The 23,396-nt window shown below is 41.1% G+C and overlaps 1 protein-coding gene across 5 annotated transcripts in view; it reads right to left on the bottom strand.

Moving 5' to 3' along the window:
- Positions 1-472: 472 nt before the first annotated feature.
- The window catches only part of PRPF18 (pre-mRNA processing factor 18), a 57,838-nt gene continuing 34,914 nt past the window's right edge, over positions 473-23,396 (bottom strand). For 4 of the 5 annotated variants that reach the window (XM_055331826.1, XM_055331827.1, XM_055331828.1 and 1 more), the window contains 4 exons: positions 22,590-22,730; positions 22,395-22,466; positions 19,868-20,023; positions 473-3,024 (listed from right to left, as the gene is read on the bottom strand). In XM_055331826.1, coding sequence (XP_055187801.1) covers positions 2,944-3,024; positions 19,868-20,023; positions 22,395-22,466; positions 22,590-22,730 — 450 coding nt within the window. In that variant the 3' untranslated portion in view covers positions 473-2,943. The remainder of the gene's footprint in view (positions 3,025-19,867; positions 20,024-22,394; positions 22,467-22,589; positions 22,731-23,396) is intronic. The other variant, XR_008665270.1, reaches the window with a different exon arrangement.

Genomic DNA, 23,396 nt, shown 5'->3' with positions numbered 1-23,396 from the left:
ACCAGATGGAAGAACGTATTACCCCCCAAGAAGCCCTGGTGCTATCAATCCTATTTCCTATTCCTCCCAGTTCTCACTGAGCTCAGAGCAAATCCCGAGTTCTGTGACTCGGGACAGCTGCCTTCCCAGCTCGCGCCTCTCCAGACCATCCCCACCCTCCTCAGGAGACCTAAACCATCCTCATTCTCTCTCCCTCAATTATCTTTGGCCTCAACTTTATTTTCCTAATTTCCCCCAAAGATTGAAAGAACAGCCACGGCTTCCAGGTTGTTACAGACTCTGTGCTGTAATGCTAAAATATGCTGCTTGGTCTCTGCAGTTGGCAAGAGCACTCCCAGGAAATGCAGCATCACCTCTGAGAGAAAACCAGCACTGCATTATATTTGAATCCAGAAAGACAGAACTCCCTTGGACAGGAGTCTCGGCTGGCAGTAAAGCAGAAAGGGAAGAATGTTTACTTTAGGGCTCTGAGTGATTTTTAAAGGATGCTTTTATTATTTTAAAAATAGCTAAAACCATTAATAGAACTAAAACTAAAAAACACAAGCATGCAGTATCTGCTGAACTAAAATTTTCATGATTTGGAGAACACGAGAGGTCACTCTTCAATTTAGCCACATGCATATTCATAGTTACCAGAAGACCTTTAATTTCAGGGAAACGGAAAACTTTTCTAAGAACCTGCTCCCATTTACCCAAGCCCCAAATGGTTGACATTGACAGACTGTGGAATGTTACCGTCCCACCCCACCCACCCCGCCAAACGTTCTATCCATACAGATCCATTCTGGAAGGCACAGGTGTCACATGATCGTTTCTTCTTTATGTGGAGCGTTATTTAACAGCAAATGGAAGATGACACGAAATCAATGGACTGCCAGGCTGCGGTCTGTGAACAAAGCAATTTGGGGAGTATTCATTCAACGCTATGTATCAACCAGTCCAACACAAGACTACATAACTCGAGTCTAGACTATCATCCTGTCTTATGAAAGTCTATCTCTCATTTGCTCTGGAGTAAGTTCTCCTAAGCCCTAATTTAATCATAAAAAATGGTTTCCAGGGGCGCCTGGGTGGCTCAATGGTTGAGCGACTGCCTTCGGCCCAGGGTGTGATCCCGGAGTCCCAGGATCGCGTCCCACATCGGGCTCCCTGCATGGAGCCTGCTTCTCACTCTGCCTGTGTCTCTGCCTCTCTCTGTGTGTCTTGTGAATAAATTAAAAAGGATAAAGAAAAAAAGAAATGGTTTCCAAAGTGTGAAGGCGGGTAGGGAGTGAGCCTGATTCAGTTCAGGAGGGTGGGCTTCGGCCACCCTGTGCAAACACCCAGCAGAAATGATCCGATCGGCACAGCCATACACAAGTGACCAACTGCAAGAGGCTTTCAAGCCCTCCCCAAAGGGGCCACAGTAGGGGATGGTGAATCTGTGTGAAGCTACCCCCACCTACGACCCAGCTGACTCTAGCTCCTACTACGTCCTCTCACCTTTTCAACTCTAAACTGGCTGCAAGTGGGGCAGTCGGCACAAAACAGTCCCTGCTTAGTAACGGCTGTTGCTGCCAGCACCCTGTTGTTGGTGTTACCCTGACATGAACACACACTGCCCCTCAGCACGGGGTTCAGGAACACTACTGTGACAACACTCTAGCAACAAGGACACAAGGATCAATATTCACTGAGCTCTTAACTGCCAGGCGGTGTGGTAAGCATTTTATTTGACTTGAACACCACAACAGCACGCTGAGGTATACACTCCAGTTCCTCAAGACCACTTGGAGATGGGGCAAATGAGGCTGAGATGGGGTAGGTGACACCCAGGGTCATGCACTCATGGGGGGAGAGTGGAAATCTCCAGCTCGGCAGTGCCGACTCAGGAGTCCCCCCTTACTGCTGTCCGACACCCCACTTCACCTGGGCAGGTCCACTCCATTCACCCACCTTCCTCTATTAACTGAGTCCTCTCAGCTTGCAGAGTGCAGCAATTCATCACCAGTATCTGGGGAGGACACTGTGTGCAATTCAGAAGTCCTTGTCTGTGCCAACTCAGACCCATGACCTACTGTCTTGGGCAGTGACCAGAGTCCTGGCACCTTGCTCCTCTGCCCAGCGGCGTTGAGTCTGGAGGAGCAGTCAGCACAGGCCAGGCAACGGGGAGACTCGCAGGCAGTCCTGGTCAGGGAAGAACCAGTGGCATCACAACGTCCCTGTCCTTGGCTAGCTTGACAATCCACTATCTCACCTTGAACCTCGATGCATTGGGGTTCCTTAACTTAAACTTCTATTGACATAACATACCATCTTTTTTGAACTTCAATTTCCTGTTAATTCTTTCTGTCCCAAGAGGTGACAGATACTAAAATTTACACTCCTTAGAAGGTAAAAGCAAGCCTTGAAATGCAAGAAAAACAACACTTGAGTTAACAGTAATAACATTTACATTCCAATTCTATTGCAAGATGGCAAAAGTTCAGCAACGTTTAAGGACTATAAAGTTTCATTAAATGGTTCCATATTTTTGTTGAAATATATAAAAATACTTTTTATAAATGCTACATAAAAGACAATGTGAAAATTATCATATTTTACAGAAAAAATTAAGTCCATCCTTAAATGTTCCTTTTTAATCATCTAACTGCCAACTCTCAGGTCTAGAGGGAAGAGGTCACGTTAGACCCCCTTCTGTGACAGTTGTCTACACATTTAAATTCGAGGAGAAGTCTTTAGAACTTAATTTCTTGCCTATTTATAGTAAATGACACAAAAATCAGTTTGCAGCCAGAGGTGACAGGAGAGCCAACACCATTTCTTATAACTGAGAGAGTAGCATGGGGAGAACGGAACCACAGGAGGCTGCACTGTTCTTCCCTCGCTCTTGCTGGTGATTCCTGAAGTCGGTACCACGTCCACTGCAGTTTCTTGTTACTTAGACACCACACACAGATATCACAGTGCATTGTACTCCACACATTTTGATGGATCTGTAGGAAAGTGCTTCTGGCAAATGGTCATTAACCTCTTCAATCCCTAAGAAAACAAGAAAAGCAAAGACTGGTTATGATATGGCTGCACTGTCCTGAAGTGCCCATCTGTATGCTGGTTTGCCCATGTCCCCCCTGAAATGCAGCAGCCCCAGTGACACCACTCACATAGACGCACATGGAGAGAAGGGTCTGTTCACGTGCACCCAGGATACACTGAGCACAGAGCAAAACCGTCCCCAACAATAACAAAAGTTCTGGCAACAACCCAAATGTTCTGAGGGAATATATGAATAAGCTTTAGTATGCTCACAAATGGAAAGTTTTACAGCAATAAAAATGAATTAACTAGAACTCCAGCAGGTTCCAGTAGAGAGTTGAGCCCAAACGGCCCAGCTAACACACCCACGCTAGGTACCCAGACAGTAGCTATGTATCTAGCAAGTGCTATGTATGTACCATCCTCTCAAGAATTAACCACGCAAATCATCCACCCTGATCTATGGGGGAATTCTGTTGATGAGGGATTCTGGACGAGAATAAATGATGTGCATAAATCTCAGAAACAACGTTGAATGTAAAAAAATAAAGTGGCAAGGGCTACGTAAGTATGTCATTTTAATAAAACTGAAAAACAATTTAAAACAAAATATATGGCTTATAAATAACCTAGCATGGTAAAATTACTTTTGAAAAAGCAAAGCAATGACAAATTCAGAATTTCTGGGGTAGAGGAGGAAAACTGTCAATGATCTTCAGCATGTCCTAGTTCTTAAGCTGGGAGTAAGGCCTTTAGATAGATTTTTTTTTATCTCATAACTTACATATTACATGTATTCTTTTGTATTACAAAATAATACATGATAAAAAACATTCTAATATAATCATAAGGACATAATCCAGCATCGCAAACCTCACCCGGCTAATCCTTCAGAGCTCAGTGGACAGACTCCTATGCTGTCTCTGTCCTGTACCTCTGGCATCCGTTACCACACTCTGGTTCTTTTCAGGCAACTACATCACACATGTATTTGGGTCTCACAAATTTCAAGTGCTTTTTATCTCTTCTGCAGTTTGGCCGGTTCTTGACCCATCTATAACTTTGTAGTGACTTTTTAAACTGCTGACAAGAACTGTCACTATTAGAATTCACTCGGTCTCTTTCAGCTCATCCTTCGGAGTCTGTGAGCTTCCAACATCCTTAGTTGGCATTTAGTTTTTAGTTATCTCTCTGCGCTTTCTCATCCACCACTGAGCAAACATACCCCTAAGTCATTATCCAAATTCACCAACAGGAGAGGGACATAACTAGAAACCTGCAACACGTCACTACAGATCTCTCCAGAACAATTCCAGGAAGAGCTGTGCCTATTAACTCTTTTTTTTTCTACCAGTAAACAAAACAAGATGATGCTCTACCCAATGCTTTACTGCAATCTATATATAAATCACCATCACCAAGAATAGCGGCACTTAATTTTAATGACCCACAAGGCAGTATTTGGCACAAACTATTTTAAGGTTTCTCACCTTGGGTACGGAAAAACTGAAGTCACCCAGCTAATTATCACAGTAACAAGAAGAATGAAATCCTATCACAAGCCAAAGGCTGACTATGGTCAGAGTATCGGATACTGAATATGAAAATGTACACAGCACACTGCCTGCTTAATTAAGATTCTCCCAGGATTCATTATCTTTCCTCAAAATGATACAATGAAATATCATCTGCTCTTAAAACAAGAACGACGACAACAAAAAGTCCCTGCAAAATCTCTTCGGTGCCACAGTAGTAACTAGACAACACAAATAAAAATCCCTTCAAATATATACTGAACTAGAATCTAACATATTCAACATCTTGAGAATCATGATTTTCAAACATTTTACTTCAAGTTTTTCAAAGATTCAAAGAGCATCCACATCATGCTACTTAAGAACTAGGTATGTGGAGGAAGGTTACGTTTCAACTGACTTCCCAGATGACCTCTGCACGCAGTGCCAAGAAAGATCATTTGCCTGCCTTGCTCTTCATTCATGTGGCGTCCCCTGTGCTGATCAGGTCCTTGGTTCAGAATGAAGACCCTTCCCTCTCACAGTCCAGCTTCTCCCGGTGTGAATTCTAATCATCTATACACAGGACTGTAATCTGTAGCCCTGGAAATATACGTGATAGCATGAATGTGGCACCTTAAATTTTCCAAATCAACAGGTGAGAAGGGAGAGGGCTGAGAGAGAGCACCCCAAGGAAACGCGGGCAGCCTTAGCCACCGACACAGGGCAAGAATGATCCCGAGCACATACAAGGCAAGCCAGTGTCCAGACTGCTGGACGTAGTTTTTCCTGTAAGAAATGGAATCCTGGCTATCGGCTCCTTATAGGAGATATCTGTGATGCTTACTTAACCTCACTAAGCAGATTCTAGGATTTAAAAATAAATACCAGTATCCTGTCTGAAATCTTAGCTGCCAAAAGGTTGTGAAATTCAAGTCCTGAGTCATAAATAGTTACCATAAAACATTATATGATACATTTTTGCAGAAAGGATTGATAGTACACAGCACCAATTTTTCAAGGGGTGAAATGTCAGGACAGCATATGGTTATTTTCCAAATGGATACCAATCGTTTCAATTAGATCCCTCGGGATTTCAGTTTTAAACTGCTTGAGGATGCTTAAACCAGTAAAACAATGAACTTGCTTAGCTTAGCTTATTGCAAATAGCTTCTTAAAAACTGGTGCTACCTTTCAACATAATTTTTATTTCCATGAAAGCAATACATTTATTTAAGAAGTCTTTATTCAGAGGCTACAGTGTGCCAAGTACTGTTCTAGGCTAAAAATACAGGAAATACAAAGAAAAAATTCTCACACTCATTGAGATTATATTCTGAGGGAACACAGACAAGAAAAATGAGTATCTTTAATACCTAATGTTAGATGATAAATGCTATGGAGAAAAATACAGCAGGGAAGGGGTGTGTGGATATGGGGAGTGGCCAGAAGGGCATTTTGGCTTTTACTCCAAGTAAAAGGAAACCATTGCAGACCTCTAAGCAAGAGAGCATCATAATCTGATTCATATTTTTTTTAAAGATGATTTAGATCTTTTTTAAAATTTATTTATTTATGATAGTCACAGAATGAAAGAGAGAGAGGCAGAGACATAGGCAGAGGGAGAAGCAGGCTCCATGCACCGGGAGCCCGATATGGGATTCGATCCCGGGTCTCCAGGATCGCGCCCTGAGCCAAAGGTAGGCGCCAAACCGCTGCACCCAGGGATCCCTCTGATTCATATTTTAACTGCATTGCTCTGATGCTGTGAAGATACTGAAGAGGGGCAAGGATATGGGGCACCTGGCTGGCCCAATCAGAAGAGCATTCAACTCTTCATCCTGGGTTGTAAGTTCAAGCCCCATGTTGGGTGTAGAGATTTTTTTTTTAAGATTTTATTTTTATTACTTTTTTAAAGATTTATGTATTTATGTATGTATGTATGTATGTATTTATTTATTTATTTTTATGAGAGAGAGAGAGAGGCAGAGACACAGGCAGAGGGAGAAGCAGGCTCCATACAGGGAGCCGGATGTGGGACTCGATCCCGGGTCTCCAGGATCACGCTCTGGGCTGAAGGTGGCGCTAAACCACTGAGCCACCCGGGCTGCCCAAAATTTTATTTTTAAGTAAAGAGCAAGAATAAGAGCTCAGAGTCCAGGCAGGAGACCTGCAGTAATCCAGGTAAGAGAGGCTGGTGGCTGAGCTCACATGGCATCAGCAATAGTGGTGAGAAGGGACCAGATCACAGATTTACTTTGAATGTAGAACCATCAAAGATTGCCGACACACAGGTTATGGGCTGAGATAGAAAAATAATGCCATGTTTCGTGTATACATGTTTTTTAAAGTTACCTATATTATTACTTAAATAATATTCTTCTGCCTCACCCTTTCCAATCCCTAAATTCCACTACCCCCAGAGGCAACCACTTTAAATCTGTTTCTTCTATTTACTGCCATCTTTCTAAATATTGACAGAGCTTGATTATTTTTGTCTCAAAATAGTCTGTACTGACTTCCTACTGTGAAAGCGGAGGCTTAATCCTCTTACACCACACCCGCTGGCCCCTCACAGGCGCACACATACCTAAACACTTTTCCTTATCCTCCCCAATCACAATTCCTAGTGAATGCAACACGCAGGATTTACTGTATACTGTCTACACAATTACTCGTAGCAGAGCCGCACATTATGATATTTCCTTTCGTATTGTTCCCCATCTTTTTGCTTATGTAGATACTACCAATTTACTCTCCACCAGTAGACTCCTCTCAATATGACTGAACATAACAGGTCATAGATCTGTTCCATTTTTCTCCTGGAGCCCTCTACATGTTCTGACCTAGAACAAATGAATTCCAGGACAGATCTCTCTGTACTGCTACTATCCTAGAGCCTCCCTTCCCCTCCAACCTGGCACCTCCTTTTGATCCACTCCTGTGCTGGATCTTGTTTGCTGGACCTTTTTGGTTTCCCTCACTCACTGTGGCAGAGCACATCCTCAAGTATAGGCAATACAATATAGTAGAGTTAGGATTACTCGGGTTCAAATCCTAATTCCACCACTTCCTAGCAGTGTAACCTTGGGAACTAACTTCTCCATGGCTCAGTTTCTCCACTTATAAGACAAAAGAAATTATACCATCAACCTCATATTGTTCCTCTAAAGTGCTAAAGGGAAGCACACAGAGAGCACAAAAGAAATGTTAGCTGAAATGATTCCAAAGATGTGAGAGGTCACATTTTTAAGACATTTTGAGACTTGTCTGAAAATATCTTTAGCCTATATTCACACTTAACTGACACAGTTCAGAGAAGAATGTAATGGAGTTGAAATTTTTTTTCCTTGCTATGACACAGGTACTGATCCACTGTCTCCCAGCTTCCAGAACTGTTAATGAGAAGTACGATGGCATCTGAATTCTGGAGTTTCTGTAAATGATCTGTTTTTTCTTTTCTCCAGAAGCATTTAAAGTCTTTTATCTGGAAGGAGGGGCAAGATGGCGGAAGAGCAGGGTCCCCAAATCGCCTGTCCCCACCAAATTACCTAGATAACCTTCAAACCATCCTGAAAATCTACGAATTCGGCCTGAGATGTAAAGAGAGACCAGCTGGAATGCTACAGTGAGAAGAGTTCGCGCTTCTATCAAGGTAGGAAGACGGGGAAAAAGAAATAAAGAAACAAAAGGCCTCCGAGGGGGAGGGGCCCCGCGAGGAGCCGGGCTAGGGCCGGGGCGAGTGTCCCCAGGACAGGAGAGCCCCGTCCCGTCCGGAGAAGCAGGAGCTGCACCAACCTTCCCGGGCGGGCGGAAAGGGGCTCGCAGGGAGTTAGAGCAGGACCCAGGAGAGCGGGGATGCCCTCGGGCTCCCTGGGACACTAACAGACACCTGCGAGCGCAGGAGAGTGCTCCGAGCTCCCTAAGGGCTGCAGCGCACGGGGGACCGGAGCAGCTCGGAGGGCTCGGAGCGGCTCCAGGGAGGGAGCTGCAGGGCGGGAGCGCGAATCCAACAGCGCAGGCCCCGGAGCACAGGGCGCCGGGACACAGCCCAGGATCCGGCCTCCCCCGGGACAGGCAGAGGCCGGGAGGGCCCAGGACAGCAAGGACGCTCCTGCCCCGAGCTGAGCAGATCAGCGGCCCCGCCCCGGAGCCTCCAGGCCCTGCGGACGGAGAACCGAGAGCCCCGAGCCCCGTAGTTCCTGCGGAGGCTGAATCCAGGCTTCCAGAGTTGCCATAGCCACTGCGGCTGTTCCTCCTGGGGCCTGACGGGGTAAACAACCCCCGCTGAGCCCGCAGCAGGCAGGGGCAGAGCAGCTCCCCCAAGTGCTAACACCTGAAAATCAGCACAACAGGCCCCTCCCCCAGAAGACCAGCTGGACGGACCAGTGATACTCCCCCGTGTTCCAATACAACTTGTTTTTGGCCACTCTGCACTGAGCAAAATGACTAGAAGGAAAACCTCACCTCAAAAGAAAGAATCAGAAACAGCCCTCTCTCCCACAGAGTTACAAAATCTGGATTACACTTCAATGTCAGAAAGCCAATTCAGAAGCACTATTACAGTACTGGTGGCTCTAGAAAAAAGCATTAAGGACTCACGAGACTTCATGACTGCAGAATTTAGATCCAATCAGGCAGAAATTAAAAATCAATTGAATGAGATGCAATCCAAACTAGAAGTCCTAACGACGAGGGTTAACGAGGTGGAAGAACGAGTGAGTGACATAGAAGACAAGTTAATGGCAAAGAGGGAAACTGAGGAAAAAAGAGACAAACAATTAAAGGACCATGAAGACAGATTAAGGCAAATAAATGACAGTCTAAGGAAGAAAAACCTACGTTTAATTGGGGTTCCCGAGGGCGCCGAAAGGGACAGAGGGCCAGAATATGTATTTGAACAAATCCTAGCTGAAAACTTTCCCAATCTGGGAAGGGAAACAGGCATTCAGATCCAGGAAATAGAGAGATCCCCCCCTAAAATCAATAAAAACCGTTCAACACCTCGACATTTAATAGTGAAGCTTGCAAATTCCAAAGATAAAGAGAAGATCCTTAAAGCAGCAAGAGACAAGAAGTCCCTGACTTTCATGGGGAGGAATATTAGGGTAACAGCAGACCTCTCCACAGAGACCTGGCAGGCCAGAAAGGGCTGGCAGGATATATTCAGGGTCCTAAATGAGAAGAACATGCAACCAAGAATACTTTATCCAGCAAGGCTCTCATTCAAAATGGAAGGAGAGATAAAGAGCTTCCAAGACAGGCAGGAACTGAAAGAATATGTGACCTCCAAACCAGCTCTGCAAGAAATTTTAAGGGGGACTCTTAAAATTCCCCTTTAAGAAGTTCAGTGGAACAATCCACAAAAACAAGGACTAAATAGATATCATGATGACACTAAACTCATATCTGTCAATAGTAACTCTGAACGTGAATGGGCTTAATGACCCCATCAAAAGGCGCAGGGTTTCAGACTGGATAAAAAAGCAGGACCCATCTATTTGCTGTCTACAAGAGACTCATTTTAGACAGAAGGACACCTACAACCTGAAAATAAAAGGTTGGAGAACCATTTACCATTCAAATGGTTCTCAAAATATACCCTAAAAACTATAGAACACTTCTGAAAGAAATTGAGGAAGACACAAAGAGATGGAAAAATATTCCATGCTCATGGATTGGCAGAATTAATATTGTGAAAATGTCAATGTTACCCAGGGCAATTTACACGTATAATGCAATCCCTATCAAAATACCATGGACTTTCTTCAGAGACTTAGAACAAATTATTTTAAGATTTGTGTGGAATCAGAAAAGACCCCAAACAGCCAGGGGAATTTTAAAAAAGAAAACCATATCTGGGGGCATCACAATGCCAGATTTCAGGTTGTACTACAAAGCTGTGTTCATCAAGACAGTGTGGTACTGGCACAAAAACAGACATATAGATCAATGGAACAGAACAGAGAACCCAGAAGTGGACCCTGAACTTTATGGTCAACTAATATACGATAAAGGAGGAAAGACGATCCACTGGAAGAAAGACAGTCTCTTCAATAAATGGTGCTGGGAAAATTGGACATCCACATGCAGAAGAATGAAACTGGACCACTCTCTTGCACCATACACAAAGATAAACTCAAAATAGATGAAAGATCTAAATGTGAGACAAGATTCCATCAAAATCCCAGAGGAGAACTCAGGCAACACCCTTTTTGAACTTGGCCACAGTAACCGGAGAAGGACAAACAGTGTATGTTCTCATTCATTTGGGGAATATGAATAATAGTGAAAGGGAATATAAGGGAAGGGAGAAGAAATGTGTGAGAAATATCAGAAAGGGAGACAAAACATAAAGACTTCTAACTCTGGGAAATGAACTAGGGGTGGTGGAGGGGGAGGAGGGCGGGGGGTGGGGGTGAATGGGTGACGGGCACTGAGGGGGACACTTGACGGGATGAGCACTGGGTGTTATTCTGTATGTTGGTAAATTGAACACCAATAAAAATTAATTTATAAAAAAAAATAAAGTCTTTTATCTTTGGCCTTCCAATATTTCATTACATTAGGTCTTGATGTGAGAGCTTTCCTGTTCATTTACTATATATTTACTGAGCTCTTTTCATTCTAGAACATTCCTATCCTTCAGCTCTGGGAAGTTTTTCTGCATTAATTCCTTATTTTCTACCCGCCAATCACTCCGTTCACTTTTTCCGAGTATCTGAATAGTGCAGTCTTCTAGAATGATTCCCTCATTCTCTTATCCCTCTCTTATAACATTTATTCATGAGACAGAGAGAGAGAGATAGGCAGAGACATAGGCCGAGGGAGAAGCAGGCTCCATGTAGGGAGTCCGATGTCTCTTTTAACTTTTGGATTTCTGCTATAATATTTAATTTCTAAGAGCAAATTTTGACTTTTCTTTTTAGCAAACTGTCCTTATTTCACGGTTGCAGCCTTACCCAAGGATATTAGTCCCTTAATTGAAGGGTTTTTTTTTTTTTTTCTGTTCCTTTTACTACAACTCTTTGTCTGAATTCATTTTTCTCTATGTGTTTATTTTGGTCTCTTTCACATTATAAATTTTCTGTAAAGGTCTGATGATACTGGGTGAAGGTTCATATTTACGAGCAAGGCACTGAAGGGCTGAGGGAAACTCCCTAAATGGGCAGGGCTTGTCAGTGGAACTTCATCTGGAGACAATATGGCAGGCAAGCTAGTTTTTTCATTAGAGGAATTCTGAATGTTAGTAACTGTGGATCCTTTCTCTGGAGTCAGTTCACAGAGAAGAATCCTGTTTTGTTTTGTTTTAAAGATTTTATTTATTCATGAGAGAGAGAGAGAGAGAGAGAGGGAGGAGAGAGAAGCAGAGACACAAGCAGAGAGAGAAGCAGGCACCACGCAGACAGCCAGATGCGGGAATTGATCCTGGGCTGAATGCAGGCACTCAACCACTGACCCAGGCGTCCCTGAATCCTCTGAATTCTTGAGTGGAAAGGTAAAAGCCCAGCTTCCAACATCAGAGGAACCAGGGGAGAACAGGAACTACAGGTCTCATTTGTCAATACACAGACTCTCAATTAAATATCCTGTTTTACTAGGGCAGGTCACCCTTCCTGAACAGGACAAATCCCTTAGGAAGTCAGCTTTCTGCTAGAGTAGGAGGACAAGAGGGCCCACTTGGGAAAGGGAGAAGGAACTTCTGGCCTACTTATCCTAATTCTCAACCACTCCCTTGTTATCAGCCCCAGTCTGGCCTTTTAGAAGTGCCCAGGAGCCCCACATCTAGATTCTTCCAAATTCTACACAGTTTACATTAATGGCTCCTTAATGACTCCTCCCCACACAAAGTTAACCAAACTGATTCTTTTTTAAAGATTTATTTATTTATTCATGAGAGACACAGAGAGAGAGGCAGAGACACAGGCAGAGGGAGAAGCAGGCTCCATGCAGGGAGCCCAATGTGGGACTCGGTCCTGGAACTCCAGGATCACGCCCTGAGCCAAGGCAGATGCTCAACCGTTGAGCCACCCAGGCGTCCCATAAACTGATTATTTTTAATGAGTATGTTTCAAGGAAAATATCTGCACTTAAATAAAAGGTTCACTGATGAATGGTACACTTAAAAATGATGAACAAGGTAAATTTTATGTGTATTTCACCATAATTTTCCAAAAATCTAATTGAAAGCATTACAGAATATGCTAGTAGAGTATCAAAATATCAAATACAGATAGTTTGGTATATTATAGCACGTGATACAGGATACAAATTCAGCATAATGAAAGTTGCTTATACCCAGATAAATCAATGAACCACTACATCAACCTGCATCCACTAAAAAATTAGCATTTTTAGGACACCTGGGTGGCTCAGTGGTTGGGCAGCTGCCTTCAGCTCAGGTCTCAGATCCCAGGATCGAGTCCACATTGGGCTCCTGTGAGGAGCCTGCTTCTCCCTCTGCCTATGTCTCTGCCTCTCTCTCTTTCTGTCTCTCATGAATACATAATTTTTTTTAAAAAGCAGTATTTATTTAAAAATTAGCATTTTATTTATTATTGCAGAAAACAGTAACTTTTTAAAACCAAACCAAACCACAATCACAATTCTTTAGCTAGACTTGCCTTTTCTTTTATAAACTCACATTAGTTACCAGGACTTGAGGATGATTTTGTTGTGCGTAAGTAATCTCTGTACTGAGGTATAAAGACATTGCATCACATTATTTCTGTACCTGTCACTAGTCTACACTGTAAGAACAAAGTCTTGAAAATGGAACAGATCCATCTAGTGACACAGTCCAAGAGTGTGAAGAGTAAGAGATTAGCTGAGTGCCATTTTCTACCTAGCCATTTAAAATTCTGTCCATGAGCTGCCAAAGGTCTAGAAAAGGAATGAATTAACATGAGACACATAAGTTAAAATTTAACCCTGACTTCGGACTGAAGGAATACTCATTTGACCTGAAACAAGACATTCAAAAAACACACATTTAAGAGTGAAAAGTTAATTTCTACAATTTCAACTAACACACAGTTAGGCAGAAAAAGGCCAATGCTTCAAAAACTGTCTAAAGGAATTCTTTTCACACAAGAATTAAAATTGCATTCATCTAAATAACTCATTCTACCTTTTAAATAACTCATCTGGATCTCACTACTTGGGATGATGAAAAGTCCCACTGCAAGTATCAAAAGTATAAAAATTCTCAGTATCTGCAAAACTTAATGGAAACTTAAACAAAACTGATAACTTGGGACTAACTCAGTCTGCCTTTATGGTTTACAGCAAGAAGCAGAGCTGCACTCATTTTTTCACTTGTCTGAATGCTTCTTTAAGAGAACATATTTCTAGCTCACAGGCTCATCGTTTCACAGCAAATAAAGTACAATCACAAGTGAGAATTCCACTTTGAAAACAGCACTTGCCTGCTTGCTAAGTTAGTAAAAATTTATACTAAATGACCAATTTGGGGGAAGAGTCCCTTTATTTGATTAGCAGGCTTTCCCAGTGTAGGGTGATCTGTTTTTCTCAAGCATATAGTTGAAAAACAGAAGACTGAGTACCCAAGTTAAATGTCTGTTATCAGTTACGATGCCAGCTGAGAAAGAAGCATGCACTGCTTACACCAGCATGCCCCAAAATGTGTTTCCACTGAACACTGGATTTCTAGGGTATTAAAAGGTGATGTATGTGATAGATAAATGCTAGTGGTATTTTTCTCTAAACGTTTAATACAGTAGAATGTATTAAATAGGCAAACAGTATGCTACCACGCAATAACCTGCCTTTAAGAACTGGTCGATCATAGCCAAGAATACCAGGAGGCAGCATGAAGCAACATGACCCACATGTGTGACATATAATTTGGTGCTTAGAGAATGTTTACAAGCTAACCATGATTGTATACTCAACGTATGGATCAAGTTGTGACCACTCAGTGCAGTGATTAAAGTGTCTGTTTTACCATCTGGGGCAATACATTGGTATATTATACATTTATAAATGTTCCGTGAACAAATAAGTTTGGCAAATGCTAGTATATATGCCAAAACCTGAAATACGGATTGAAATAACTGACAGAAAATGCTGGGATGATGTCTTTACTAGGGAATTTACTAACTTATATTATTGAAAACAACATTTGCCTTTTAGAATGTTACAACTTTAAGAAAAATTATTACAAATGAGTATTACTCCTTAATCATCTAATCCCCAAAGAAACCTGTATTGTAACACAGAACACATATTAATTAATCTAGATGTATCAGGGATGTTATCAGCAGGAAACAAAGAACACACACAAACTTGATGGTAGCAATTCCAAGAACTTTACAAGGGCATGGGCAAGACTCGGGACCAAGAAGAGACAGTACAGTACCCCAGGGCTTGCAATACTGGGAAGTGGTAACCAGCCTGCTCTGAAGCAGGCAAGGAAGGGGGAGTGGTTCCAGGTGCCCAGAAAAGGTAACTGTATGCAGATGGCCCCCTGAGAGAAGCTACAGGACTCAGGTAGAAGGTGCCCTAGGGACTCCATAGGGAGAAGGCCAGGGAAATAAACACCCCAAATCTGTTTTTCTCCCACCTACAAAACGTCTTCCTGTCCTTCAAACTGCCTACTCCAATCCAAAGCCAAAAAGCAAGGAAGCCTGTCAAAGTTGTGCATAAAAGCCAGAGAACAAGGTGCAGAAGGAGACCTGCAGAGCAAACAGCCACTTGATGTCCATTTCAGCTTTTCTTCCTTCTCGTCTTTAAGGACAAGTAAAGAACGCCCAAGAGGTGAACCTTTTCAGTACATGTCTTTAAATGACTGAATTATAAAGTCTCTCAATAACCAAGAGCTTCCTATAATCTGTATAGAAGCAGCTTTACCCAAATGTGGGCCAAAGGTTACATCTGCATTTGGCAGAACAAAGTTCTTCAAGTTACTAATACCAATTTAAATCTGACCCCAGATTTGAGGCTAGCTGATAAACTATACAACTCTCCTTTGATCTGCATGGTACAAAAACTCTCCCTGCGGTGTGTTTTAATTTTTGTGAGCAAGAGAACAGTTCAAACAACTTTCTCAGTTTAAATTCTACAGAGGTTTGCATAAAACCCCAAGATGAAATCATGGTACAAATAAAAAAAAAAAGCCCCTTGAATTGTTTTTGACCATATTTCCTAACACAGATATTTCTCACTAGGTTTTTTTTTAATTTTTAGATTTTTTTTTTAAAGACTATGTGTTTATTCATGAGAGACAGAGAGAGAGGTAGAGGCAGAGAGAGAAGCAAGCTCCATGCAAGGAGCCCTATGTGGGACTGGATCTCAGGACTGCGGGATCACACCCTGAGCCAAAGGCAAATGCTCAACCTCTGAACCACCCAGGCATCCCCTCACCAGGATTTCTTTCTTTTTTTTTTTTTTTCAGGATTTCTAAATAAAGAATTATTCCATACATCCAAGATTCCATTAAATGATGTCCAAAAATAGGTAAAATTAACCTATAGTTATACAAGTCAGAAGAGTGGTTACTTTTGATGGCAAGAGGACTTGGGCCAAGAAGAGGCATAAACAAACTTGTGAGGTGCCACCAGAAATGTTCTGTATCTAGATGTTGTTTTCCATCTTGATAAATTCTGATGCATATGGAGAATCACGGAGTTGTACAATTAAGATTAGTACACCTTGCACACTGTTGAGGTTTATGGTATCGCCATTTAAAAAGAAATAGTTACCCTAGTGAAGGACTTCCACAATTACCTATTCAGCAAGTATCTTGAGGTAGATGTGTGGGGTAGGTGGTTACCAGGGGTCAGCAAACGGGTCCATGGGCACCGGCCTCCTGCCTAAGTGGAGTTTGCCTGGATCGCAGCCACCAGCTGCTCCGACACTACAGCTGCAGGGCCTAGGACGTGCAACAGACACCGGGAAACGCAAAGTATTTTCTACGTGATCCTTTAAGACAAAGTTTGTCAACCCCTGACTCCAACTTCAAATAATATATTTAAAGTGTTTCTTTTTAATGAGTAGTCCAGAGGCAGCCTGGGTGGCTCAGTAGGTCAACTGTCTGCCTTCGGCTCAGGTCACAATCCTGGGATGCTGGGACAAAGTCCCACATCAAGCTCCTTGCTCAGCAAGGAGTCTCCTCCCTTTCTCTCTGTCTACTGCTCTTGTCTACCTGTGTATGTGCACACTGTCACATAAATAAAATCTTTTAAATAAATAAGTAAATAAAATAAAGATTAGTCCAAATCCACCTCACCTAAAGTAACAGGAGGAGACTCAAAAGACAAAACTGCTAAGGCAAATTACTCCATCCACCACCACCAAGAATTTCATAAAACTCTCACATGGAAGTGGCAGTGTTCTTTGGCCTTGAGCTGCTGAGAGCCATAGGTTTATTTTAAAACATAAAAAATCAGCATTTTATTTGTTCTTACACAATGCTAATTTAATTTGGTGTCTCTTATTTTAAAAATAAAAGCATACAATTTTTTAGAAAAAATTAAAATTTTTGGCGTATTACAAAAGTGAAAATCGAGCAACACTGATAGATATTCCTCCAAGGGAACAACAAGCTGAAGTGACTCGGGCACCACTGAGGGTAAACATCAGCTGACATTTCACACTAGCCTGCACTGTCCCATTATGACAGAGTTGAGACAAAATGAAATACTGCTTCAATTTGGCCAATATGAAAATCAGGAAAATAAAACACAGAGGGTCGGGTTTCCTTAACGCTCAGCTCACTCACTACTGATAGTCATGGGCATGTGAGTTTACAACCTTAAGTTTAATCAATGGCTGCAAAGGAAAACAGCAGAGCAGAATGAAAGCTACCCAAGGACCAAAAAGGGCAACAGTTAAGCTGATGCTTGCAAATATCAAGTGCTGGGGAGCTCCCTCATATCTTCCCAGCGCCCCTACTCCGGTCTCAGGGCACTTCTGTTAAAAAGCTTCTTTGTCCTATTTTTGCAACCTCTCGTAAGTCTATCTGTATTCCAAAAATAAACATTTAATAAAAAGAAAACTATTGTTTCCTTGCACTGATTAAAAATGTGTCTTCCTGGGCAGCACAGGTGGCTCAGTGGTTTAGTGCCGCCTCTGGCCCAAGCCCTGATCCTGGAAACCTGGAATCGAGTCCCCCATCGGGCTCCCTGCATGGAGCCTGCTTCTCCCTCTGCCTGTGTCTGTGTGTGTGTGTGTGTGTGTCTCATGAATGGATAAATAAAATCTTAGAGGAAAAAAAAAAAGCGTCTGCCTTCCTATACCTTAGTTGGTTCTTCTGCCAGAAAGTTGGCTGGTTTCTGCCAGAAAGTTCCACCCTTATCCAGAGCTCTCTTGCTCAGATCCCCACCAAAAGTATCCTTTCTTTCAAGGATGACAGAAAGAATAAGATTTTCACATTTCTTGTCCTATACAATATTCAATCAGCAAATATTTATTGAGCACCCACCACTAACTAAGGTACTGTTCTAGATTCTGAGTATCTAACACTGAACTATGTTCTTATACCTTGTGGAACCTACACTAAATTTATGATGTCTAATAATGTAGCATAAGCTTTCATTAGACCCTGTAGCGGCCATATTATACTATTAATTTTATTGCACATATAGCCCACTCAATTCCCTAATCCTTCCTCATATATGCATTGCTGAGACTATATACTCAAGCAACAGGGCCACTGGATTCAATTTTTCCTTTCATCCTTGCTAAATATTTTTTTTAGAATCTTTTTTCTTTCAGCCAAGAACTTCTAGAATGCCAGTGTCTTTTCTACCTTAACACACACCCTACCCTTGTTGTCTGTAAATGTGATAAACCTCTCCATACAGTCAACCAAATTAGTCATTAAAATGTTTAACAGGACAGCATTGAGGTGACTAAGAACCCCATGACATCTCACTAGCATCCACCCAGATAGACATGGACCCATTATTCAGTACTCTGTGGCATCCCGCACTCAACCAGCTATGAATCCACCTGACTGTATTATCATATGAACATCTGTCCACAAGAAAATTATTGGGCTTAAGTCAAACATCCTTCTAACGTACAGTATATTTACCAATTTTCCCTAATCATCTTAGGGAAAAAAGGAGGATTCACTTATTTTTTTTAATGGGAAGGTAACAATTAAAAAGGAAGACCAATGGAAGAAGAGCAGGTCATTCTATAGCTTCCAAAAGTAAACCAGAAATCTTTAAAAATGCTAGATATATTTTTGAGAAGAAAATAAGTTTGTGGGGAAGTGGGAATCATGCCATTGTTGCAAAACAAAAAGCTGTCTTTAAAACAATTTATACATATAAAAAAGCAAATTTAATCACCGGAAACCGTTTTCTATTGTTAACACCAAACGACTTTCCCCTCCCCCCACCGAAATAAAAGCTTTTTGCCTCCAATACAGTCACTGGTGGTTATTAAAAAATGGAAAGGCCTTTGAATCTCAACAAGTATATTTGAACTCTGTAAGTTCTACAATTCATATTAGGGAGTCAAGTTGAACTCCTATTTGAAAATGTTAATATATATGAATAAGGCATAAAGCATGACACACAAGTTAATCTTCAGCACTTGGAATTGAAATCGCATAACAAGATAATTCATGAATATGGTAATAATTGTTCTCTGGCACAAAATCTGAAAGCATGTTATGCGTTTTAAGCAAATTTTACATTTTAAGTAAACTTCCTAAGTATCATCTTCAAACTTTAGAATTAACATCCGGCACAAGTCATTATACAGACACAGTCTGGGATTTTTGACAATTTGGCAAGAGTGGGATAACAGTTGACTTTTTTCACCCCACTAAGGAGAAAAGTTTTACCCAACAACAATGCAAATGAGTTTATGCAAGGCACTAAGGACAGTAAGAAAATAAACTATTAACCAAATCTTTGGACCTTCCTTAAGGGTCATTAAATGTTATTGAAAAACAATTAACAGTGTTTAATTAACAGTTGATTAAAGCCAGGTTTTTATTATTCATACCTTCTTTTTAGCCCAGTAGATGTTAAATAAATCTATCTGGAAAGTAACAAAATGAGACTTACTACTCAATGGTCTAAATTTGTCCTTCTTCACTAAACTCCCAAAGCCAACTGAAATAGCATTATTTCAATGCTAAAGTAATTAAAGCACAATACCTCACCCCGTCTGGTGACATGTATGAAACTACAAGGTTTCTATTTAATTCCGTGAAGTCATGCTTACAAAAAGTGGACTTGTGTCCTAGCATACTATATCCAATTTGCTCTAATTCTTCTGCTCTCAAAATTGACACTTTGGGATTTGTATAATGTTAACCTCCAGAGCAATTTCTTTCCCTCCCAGTTGCTTACCTGAATATATTTCCGCTGTGTTTCATCATTTAAAACATGTGCAACATGCTTAGAAAAAATCTTTTCTCTACCAGTTCTGGCATGGATACCAACCATGGTGACACCTATGGGCCAAGGGGCATTTCCAATGGCCATCTGAAGATAAGCATCATTAGCCTAAAAAAAGAAAGTTCAGGAGATCAGAAAAGCAAAAAATACTGGGTTGGTCCCAATTTGTAAAATATTTCACAGCGCTTTGTGACATAATTTTCATCCATCTCTTGAGCATGTTGAAAGTATTACCATTCCCATTAATCAAACAAAAGAAATTAAAATAACGAGGTGATAGACTGCCCTGCCCCAGACCACAAATGTACGTGGAAAACCAGAAACCAAAGCTAATCCTGTGAGTAAAAAGACAAACATTCCTTTGCAGCCTTTGTGCGCTGGAAATTAATGCATTTCAGATCTGGAATTACCAGGTAGGTAATCTGATGCACTGACAAAAAAACTCTAGTTCAGTGTCCTTTAGACCCAGTCTTCTCCACAGGTGGTCACAAGTACAAGATGGAGGCCAACTGGTTTTTCACGATCCAACCTGCGACTAAACCCACTGCCGACTAAACCCACTGCCCGCACGGCAGTGCAGGCCTCTGAAAGCAGTAGGGGCTCTGTGAGCTGGGACTATCACACCGGGTCCACAGCAGATGTGTAAACAGAGATTAAATACTAACCCTCGAGTCGAATAGTTACAGGATGAGATCGTTTCACTTTGGCCCCTCTACCCCCCTCACCTGCCAAGAACCTTAAAATAAAAGCTGCAAAACGTAAAAAAACAGAAACCAATCAAGACAAATGGCTCTCTTTCTAAACCAACCCTGGCTACCTATGAGGGGAAAAGAAGGAGAATAAAAGAGAACTCAAGTAAATTCTGAAAGACCCCTAGAGCTTTGGAGAGGCTCATACAGTCAGGTCTTGAGATTTTAATTTCAAAAATCAAATTCCTATGTGATTGATATGTAGAGTTGATTTTAAAAATCAGGGACTACAAATAGGCTACCTGGAAGATCATTTTCTACCCTGAAGACAAATTTGAATTTGCTCTCTTCGGTTTTATAAAGCTTAATTTTAAAAGAGCACATTACACACTTTTATAACAGATTCTGATTTGTGTCAATTTTAACACTGGATATTAACTGATAAAATTTCCAATATTTAGTTTCCCCAAACATCTTTCGAGAAAGCTATCCAAATAGGTTATTAAAGTCTCTTGGTTCTTCTGCAGTTTACACAAAATAAACTCACTTGCTTCTCAAATATGAAAATGCAAAGAGTAACAAAAGGGAAGGCATGCTGGCTAGTAGACAAGTGACTTGATCTTTCTGCAGTGAGATGGTGACCATATCTACCTATTCCAAGGCAACTGTCTTTCCTAAGTTACCATGCAACTAATAGAAACTACCCAAGAATAAAATTTATGGCGTAAAACAAAAACATTTCCTCTGACAAAGCTAACTAGATCTCAGAGGAAGTAAAATCACTACTTGAGCCTCATTAGCACAAGGCTCCCGTCAACCCAGGAATGCCAGCTAACCCTCTGTTTAAGTACAGATACTCAAAGGAGCACAGGGATAAGCACTGGCACTCCTGCTTTTCTGGCAGAGCCCCATATACTGTTCTGGAAGGGTCAGTGGAACAGCTGCACTGCAGCTCCTTAGTCCTATACTCTTGAGAGCCACTACTACTAGAAGCTTCCCTCTTCAGACTCTGCTTACGGGCCAGACGCACAGGCACATTTCCAAGCCCCACTACTGGTACAGCAGGCCATTCTCTTTACATTCCCCTGCACCAAACTGACAGCCTTCCACTCCCCTTTCTGAACTCTACCCAGGAGTGCTGGGACACGGGAGCTCGTCCCACTGCTGCAACCTCCTAGAGCCCATTCAGGACTAAAGACACCAAAGGCAAAGGGAAAAGTCTTCCCTAACAAGGGGGTCTGCTGTTGTTGCTGTTCTGAAATAGGAGAGATAAATTCTGGCAACCTTACTTGGAACATTTTCTCATACAAGCATAAAGGGTGGTGAAATTCCATTGTATCGTTAGTACAATAGTTTAGCTATATTACGGATTAAGTAGGCTTTTATAACTGGCCTGGGAAACTAATCTACATAACATTGTTTCTATGGGAAAATTTGTTCCAAGCCATAATCTTGAACAATCTTTGAAATCCAATCCCATTCATGAAATGAACATTGCCAATATCCAGTTCATGCTCTGAAGATCTTTACACCTACCTTAAAAATGACTAAAAAAACCAATGTGGTCAGGAAAGTTTATTCTCAATGCCTTAATAATGAAGCTGTCAATGATTTAGAAAATAAAAGGTTTGAGGTTTTTTGTTTTTTTTGTTTGTTTTTTTTTACTAATTCATTTCACATTTATTTTTAAAGCTCCTGTGTAAAATACTTCCACATCAAATGAACATATTATATACCACAACCTAGATAATCTCATAATCGTGATACTGATGGACAGCATGGTAATGTACCTTCACATATTCTCTCTGCAACATGAATTTAATAATATCTGTTATGGATTCTTTAATATCAGCAGGAAGATTCTGGAAAATAAAAAAAAATATTTTTGAAAGCTGTGTATGGTTACAGACTGCATTTATTCTAATTTTTTATACTCTGTTTTTCAAAAACTCAGTTAAATAAAAGCATTTTTCAAGGAAACTTACCCTTTTCCGTAGCTTTCTGAAAAGAGGTCTGAGATAGGATTCAGTCTGTTTTTGAGTAGCACTGTTCAGTTTGCCCTGTACACTGCGCTTCACATAATCTTCTCTGGCATTCAACTCTTTAGCCCAAACACCCAGGAGGAACTGTTGAAAGAATGGGTAAATTTAGACGACAGTGCCCCCCAGTGGTTCAAAAAGTTTAAAAGTTCTCTAACATACTGAACAATATATTATCTTCAGAATAAATTTCTTTTTCTAATTAAAATATCAATATTTAACTAATGAACAATTCCTGCTTATTTTGTCATGTATGTTTTTTAGTGCCTTTGGCAAGTCACAAACTTCCCTATTCTACATAGATATGTAGAATATACACATATTCCTAGCTCAAAGATAATCAATTTCCCCGTAACAAAAACTATCAAATTCCAAAGGTAATTTTTCAACAGAAATAAACTTTTACTCGTATTTCTACTAAAATTCAACCCACCCAGATTTATTCACTGTAATACCATATTTGTTATAATACATATGGGGCATACCCCATAGATACCACAGGATTGGTTCTAGACCACTGTGTTAATGAAGTATCATAATAAAGTGAATCAAATGAATTTTCTAGTTTACTAATGCATTTAAAGTTATGTTTATACTATAATATAGTCTATTAAGTATATGATAGCTTTATGTCTAAAAACAAAAAAAAAAAAAAACACAACAAACCAATATATGTACGTTAATTGAAAAATACTTTTATGTTGGAACACCTGCCTGGGTAGCTCAGTCAGTTAAGCATCTGACTCTGGATTT

The sequence above is a fragment of the Nyctereutes procyonoides genome, unplaced genomic scaffold, assembly GCF_905146905.1.
Source record: "Nyctereutes procyonoides isolate TBG_1078 unplaced genomic scaffold, NYPRO_anot_genome, whole genome shotgun sequence".
NCBI lineage: Eukaryota > Metazoa > Chordata > Mammalia > Carnivora > Canidae > Nyctereutes > Nyctereutes procyonoides.
This window is presented reverse-complemented; position numbering and strand designations above follow the sequence as displayed.